At 45.2% G+C, this 6,549-nt stretch overlaps 1 protein-coding gene across 2 annotated transcripts; it reads left to right on the forward strand.

Annotated features, from left to right (window-relative positions):
* Window positions 1–675: 675 nt before the first annotated feature.
* On the forward strand, window positions 676–6,253 carry LOC125628926 (small ribosomal subunit protein bS16m-like). Of its 2 annotated transcripts, none has more exons than XR_012664306.1 (2): window positions 676–731; window positions 5,982–6,068. XR_012664306.1 is itself a non-coding variant. In XM_075117631.1 (2 exons), exons 1-2 carry the CDS (start codon window positions 3,709–3,711, stop codon window positions 6,095–6,097), a joined length of 366 nt encoding a protein of 121 aa, XP_074973732.1. In that variant the 5' UTR covers window positions 3,694–3,708; the 3' UTR covers window positions 6,098–6,253. The 2 variants fall into 2 exon arrangements, 1 of the variants encoding a protein (XP_074973732.1); XM_075117631.1 differs by lacking the exon at window positions 676–731 and adding an exon at window positions 3,694–3,958 and having other exon boundaries at window positions 5,982–6,253.
* The last annotated feature ends 296 nt before the right edge of the window (window positions 6,254–6,549 follow it).

The following is a 6,549-nucleotide window of genomic DNA, read 5'->3' on the forward strand; positions in this document are numbered from 1 at the left end:
CCCTGACTGACACCAGCTGAGCCTCAGGGCCCTCGTGTTTAAGCACTTTGGGCCACACTTTCAATGGTATTTAGGTGTCTGGTGGGAACCTCCAAAGCACCTAACTCCTATGGACTTGCCTAACCTGCTTCAGCCCTTTTGAAAATCCCATTCTCCAGGCTGTTTCCCTGCCATAGGTCTGGTGCTCTTGAACAGTCCCTGGGAGGAGCTCTTTAGTGTGGAAACCCCTTAAGGTCACACTTTTTCCAGTGAGGAAAGTCACCTGGCTTCACCGCCTCCTGACTCTGAGTCTCAGAGCCTTCAGCACCCCTGCTTCACGTCAGCAAGTCCACCTGAGTTGGACACCCAAGGGCGACTTGTAGGCCCCCAGGGAGCCATGTACCCCCACTTCCTTCCCCCGGAGTGACTCTCAACCAGCACTGTAAAAGCAGGGGGGTTATTACAGGGGCAGCCAACAGGCAGACCGCGGGCCAAAGCTGGGCCACCAGCTGCTGTCCAGCAGATCCTGAAATCTTTGGATTGTTTTATTACGATCAGGATTGTTACTAGTTTTTATTGTTTTCTCTGAAGTCTGGACCTTGACGATGCCTCGACCAAGGCATCTGGACCGGAATAAGAAGTAACGGGCTCCCCGCCCCCCAGCGGCCGTCCCGGGTCCGGGGGGTCAGGCGGGGAGCGCGGGAGCGGGGGGAGGAGCCCGGCCGGGCCCGGCAGCGCCGCCCCTCCGCCAGGTAGTCGCGCGCCGGCCGCGAGAGGGGGCCGGGGTCGAGGCCGCCCTGAGCCGGCGGCGGGAGCGGGGCCAGCCACGGGGGGGGGCCGCAGCCTAAAACCAGCGGCTTTGAATTCCCAACCCCCCCCCACACCCAGAGAGCCACAGAGAGGACCCCCCACACCCCCGATACACAGATCCAGAGACCGAGACCCCCCACACACAGAGACCCTGAGAGAGAGACCCCCCCACACACACCCCCCACACAGACCCAGAGACCCCCCCCACACACAGACCCAGAGACAGAGACCCCCCCACACACAGAGACCCTGAGAGAGAGACACCCCCCACACACACACCCCACACAGACCCAGAGACCCCCCCACACAGAGACCCTGAGACAGAGACCCCCCACACACACCCCCCACACAGACCCAGAGACCCCCACACACACAGAGACCCAGAGACAGAGACACCCCCCCACACACACACAGACGCAGAGACCCCCCCACACACACAGACCCAGAGACCCCCCCCACACAGAGACCCTGAGACAGAGACCCCCCCACACACCCCCCCCACACAGACCCAGAGACCCCCCCTCACACACACAGAGACCCGCACACACGTCCTGTGAACCGGGAGTTCTCGGCTATTTCTTAAACCGCGGGCAATTAGCAGCAAGATTTGAGGAGTCCCTGAACTAGTTAATGTCCAAGAATAACAATTACTGCAACCCAATCAAGTCGTTTTCATAGTGTGTGTACATATAGACACACATACACACATATATTGGGGCTGTCAAGCGATTAAAAAAAATCACGATTAACTGTGCGGTTGTACAACAATAGAATACCATTTACTTTAAATATTTGGCATGCTTACATTTTCAAATATATTAATTTTAATTACAACACAATACGAAGTGTACAGTCCTCAATTTATATTTATTTTTGATTTCAAATATTTGCTCTGTAAAAAACAAAAAAATTGTAAAGATTCTTAAACCTTGGGCCGAGCGCTTTGCTGTTTTTAGAAATCTCACATTGGTACCTTCTTTGCGTTTTGTCAAATCTGCTGTGAAAGCGTTCTTAAAACGAATATGTGCTGGGTCATCTTCCAAGACTGCAGTAACATGAAACATATGCAGAATGCAGGTAAAATAGAGCAGGAGACCTACAATTCTCCCCCCAAGGAGTACAGTCACAAATTTAATTGATGTATTATTTTTTTAACGAGCATCATCAGCATGGAAATATGTCCTCTGGAATGGTGGCCGAAGCATGAAGGGGCATACGAATGTTTAGCATATCTGGCATATCTTGCATCGCCGGCTACAAAAGTGCCATGGGAACGCCTGTTCTCACTTTCAGGTGACATTGTAAATAAGAAGCAGGCAACAGTATCTCCTGTCAGTTGTAAACAAACTTTTGTCTTAGCGATTGGCAGAATAAGAAGTAGGACTGAGTGGACTTGTAGGCGCTAAAGTTTTAAACTGTTTTGTTTTTGAGTGCAGTGATGCAATCAGAAAAAACCCAACTGCATTTGTTACACTTTCACAATAAAGAGTTTGCACTTCAGTACTTGTATGAGGTGAATTGAAAAATACAATTTTTTTTGTTTTATCATTTTTACAGAGCATATATTTGTAATAAAAAAATAATAATAATATAAAGTGAGCACTCTGCACTTTGTGTTCTGTGTTGTAATTGAAATCGGTATTGAAAATGTATCAAAAAATACATAATAAATTGCAATTGGTATTCTATTGTTATAAGTGTGATTAATCGCGATTGATTTTTTTGAGTTAATCGTGTGAGATAACTGTGATTGACAGCCTTAACGTACATATATAAAATAATACCAAATCCTCAGAACACCAATATAATGGGGAAACTAATTCTTACCTTAAAATGACAAGTGATTTTATGTACTCATGTGGCACTTGTTGGCATTGCCCTAGCAACAAAGCTATTGAAACAGAAAAGCAGGCAGGGTGCAGCAGTGAGGCTGATGCCTAGCAGGGCTACCAGGGGGAAAAAAATCTTTTCATTTTGCCTGTGCTCCTAAGAGGTTGAAAGTTACCTAAACCCCAAAGCATAAAAGTGGGAGTGGGGGCAGGTGCTTTGAAACTTCCATTCCCAGGATCGCCATGGCACATGGGTCATGAGAGACAGAGTCTACAGGCGCCAGGGCAGGGCTTGCAACTAAACTCCCATGTTTCCCTCAGGATTTTCAAACTACACTGGACCCTCACTAGAATGTGGGATTTGGGATCCATGCCAAATCCCGCATTCTAGCGGGTACTGCGTTACAGTGGGGACCGCGTTACAATGAAAGTTAATGACCATTACTAAATTTGGGATCCGCAACCACGTTCTATCAGAATTTGTGTTATATAGACACGTGTTCTAGCGAGGGTCCGGTGTATATCTTTCAGGTTCTCGTCTCTGTCAACTCAGGCTATGTCTACCCTATAGCATTTACAGCGGCACAGCTGCAGTGGGCTAGCCCCTTGTTCTGTGTTTGGGAGTCACGGGGATTCCTTCATGGTCTTTTTCCTCTTTCAGGTGCTTTCCAGGGTCATCATGGTGCACCTTGGTAAGTGCAGACAGGGCTTGTTAAGGGGTGCGTGCACACCATGTTGTACTGACAGACCCCAGTTTCTGCATCCCTCTAAATCAATCACAGTTAGTGAAGAATGTGCAGCCTTCACCGCTGAACTCTCTTAAGGGTTGGTAGAGCAAATCTGTCATCTTTATTGTAAATAAATTGCTGTAAGACCTCAATCTCCTGGCAAGGTACAGACTTCGATTCCATCATGAAGAATAATCTATTGTTGCTGCGTAAGGGAAGGTTACAGCAGTTTTCTTGATTTTTAAATGAAACCAAGCTTTTCTCTAAGGCCTTTGGAATTTTTTGGCTCGACGTCTATACGCATCTGTTTATAATCAAATCTATTGTGACACCTGTTGATCTTCCCTTCAGCTCATCTCCTTATGAAAAATGATCATGGAGGACACATAGCTATCCGATTGGCTCTTGGTGGTTGTGCCAACAGACCCTTCTTCCGTATAGTGGCCGCATATAACAAGCGAGCACGGGACAGCAAGTATTTGGAGCAAGTGGGCTGCTATGACCCACTCCCAAATAGCCACAATGAAAAGCTTGTTGGCTTGAACATCGAGAGAATCAAACACTGGATTGGTTGTGGAGCACATGTCACAAAACCGGTTGAAAAACTTCTAGGTAACTCAGTGTGTTTTCCAATCTCAGCTATTTGCTTCAGAGTAACAGCCGTGTTAGTCTGTATTCGCAAAAAGAAAAGGAGTACTTGTGGCACCTTAGAGACTAACCAATTTATTTGAGCATGAGCTTTCGTGAGCTACAGCTCACTTCATCGGATGCATACCGTGGAAACTGCAGCAGACTTTATATACACACAGAGAATATGAAACAATACCTCCTCCCACCCCACTGTCCTGCTGGTAATAGCTTATCTAAAGTGATCATCAGGTTGGGCCATTTCCAGCACAAATCCAGGTTTTCTCACCCTCCACCCCCCCACACAAATTCACTCTCCTGCTGGTGATAGCCCATCCAAAGTGACAACTCTTTACACAATGTGCATGATAATCAAGTTGGGCCATTTCCTGCACAAATCCAGGTTCTCTCACCCCCTCACCCTCCTCCCAAAAACCACACACACAAACTCACTATCCTGCTGGTAATAGCTCATCCAAAGTGACCACTCTCCCTACAATGTGCATGATAATCAAGGTGGGCCATTTCCAGCACAAATCCAGGTTTTCTCACACCCTCCCCACCCCCATACACACACAAACTCACTCTCCTGCTGGTAATAGCTCATCCAAACTGACCACTCTCCAAGTTTAAATCCAAGTTAAACCAGAACATCTGGGGGGGGGGGGGTAGGAAAAAACAAGGGGAAATAGGCTACCTTGCATAATGACTTAGCCACTCCCAGTCTCTATTTAAGCCTAAATTAATAGTATCCAATTTTCAAATGAATTCCACTTCAGCTGGAGTCTGGATTTGAAGTTTGTTTGTTTTAAGATAGCGACCTTCATGTCTGTGATTGCGTGACCAGAGAGATTGAAGTGTTCTCCGACTGGTTTATGAATGTTATAATTCTTGACATCTGATTTGTGTCCATTTATTCTTTTATGTAGAGACTGTCCAGTTTGTCCAATGTAAATGGCAGAGGGGCATTGCTGGCACATGATGGCATATATCACATTGGTGGATGTGCAGGTGAACGAGCCTCTGATAGTGTGGCTGATGTTATTAGGCCCTGTGATGGTGTCCCCTGAATAGATATGTGGGCACAATTGGGAACGGGCTTTGTTACAAGGATAAGTTCCTGGGTTAGTGGTTCTGTTGTGTGGTATGTGGTTGTTGGTGAGTATTTGCTTCAGGTTGCGGGGCTGTCTGTAGGCAAGGACTGGCCTGTCTCCCAAGATTTTTGCTTATTTCTCTTAAAAGACAATAGGTTTTCCTTGGTGATCCTCTGCATACTTGGAGTACCAAAGACTCTTTCTTCATTTCTTTGCATGAATCCTTGAGAATATGTATATATGCAATCACCCTTCTTTTGGCCACAGGAAATGGGATGTTTCAGAGTAGCAGCCTTGTTAGTCTGTATCCGGAAAAAGAACGGGAGGACTTGCGGCACCTTAGAGACTAACAAATTCAATTAAGCATAAGCTTTTGTGGGCTACAGCTCACTTCATCAGATGAATAGAATGGAACATACAGTAAGAAGATATATACACATACAGAGAATCATGAAAAGGTGGGAGTTGCCATACAAACTGTAAGAGGCTAATTAAGATGAGCTATAATTTGTTAGTCTCTAAGGTGTCACAAGTACTCCTGTTCTTTTTGAGGAAATGGGAACGGGTCTCATTTATGGAGACGCTGAGCTGGCCGAGACAGCAGTAAAAGGCACTTTAAGCCACTAGAGGGTTAGTGAGACAGACAATTACTCTCACTTCTTAAAAGTCTCATTAACTATTGGAACAGTTGACCCAGGGTTGTCGTGAATTCTCCATCACTGACAATTTAACTTGAGATTGGATGTTTTTCTGAAATATATATGCTAAGAATTATTTTGGGGAAGTTCTATAGCATGTGTTATATAGGATGTCAGACGAGATAATCACAGCGCTCCCTTTTAGCCTTTGAATCTGTGCGTCTAGAACAGTCATATTGCAACTCCAGCTATAAATATCAATAATCTTTCTTTCAGGTCTTTCTGGATTTTTCCCATTGCATCCTATGACAATCACAAATGCAGAAAGATTAAGGAAGAGAAGAGCCTTGAAAGCCATAACAGCTTCTGAGGAAGAAACTCCAGGTGACTGATAACATCTAACTGAACTGAATTACTCAAAAGATTACTGTACAGACAACGATCAGAACAGTGTGCCAACTAAAAAGGACAATATATTTACTACAGGCAAAGAAATGATAGTGGATGTGAATTATTTCATAAGAACATTAAAGTATTTTGAAGCTTTAGGAGTCCTCAGACAAGGATTCTGATGGTCCTCATTTGTTAATTACTTCTTATTTTGCACAAATTATTAATCTTTCATGTTTGTCAAACTGCAGTTACTTAGGCCCAGATCCACCAAGGTAAAATTTAGGCTCCTAAATTCCACTGAAATCCAATGGAAGTCAAGAACCAAAATACCTTTGTGGATCTGGGCCTTCCAGATTACAGCATTCATACAAACTGAATACAAACTCCCGTTTTCTAAATAGCTCTATTGTGGAGGTAGAGAGAGCGTTACTGACTGTCGTAAGAGTCTAAT

This window comes from Caretta caretta, chromosome 11 (assembly GCF_965140235.1).
Source record: "Caretta caretta isolate rCarCar2 chromosome 11, rCarCar1.hap1, whole genome shotgun sequence".
NCBI classification, from domain to species: domain Eukaryota; kingdom Metazoa; phylum Chordata; order Testudines; family Cheloniidae; genus Caretta; species Caretta caretta.

Excerpts from the sequence above, each read along its gene's own strand:
- LOC125628926 (XM_075117631.1), top strand. The coding sequence starts at position 3,709 with ATGAAAAATGATCATGGAGGACACATAGCTATCCGATTGGCTCTTGGT. Across the intron at positions 3,959-5,981 it reads ACCGGTTGAAAAACTTCTAG|GTCTTTCTGGATTTTTCCCA; the intron begins GTAACTCAGTGT and ends TCTTTCTTTCAG.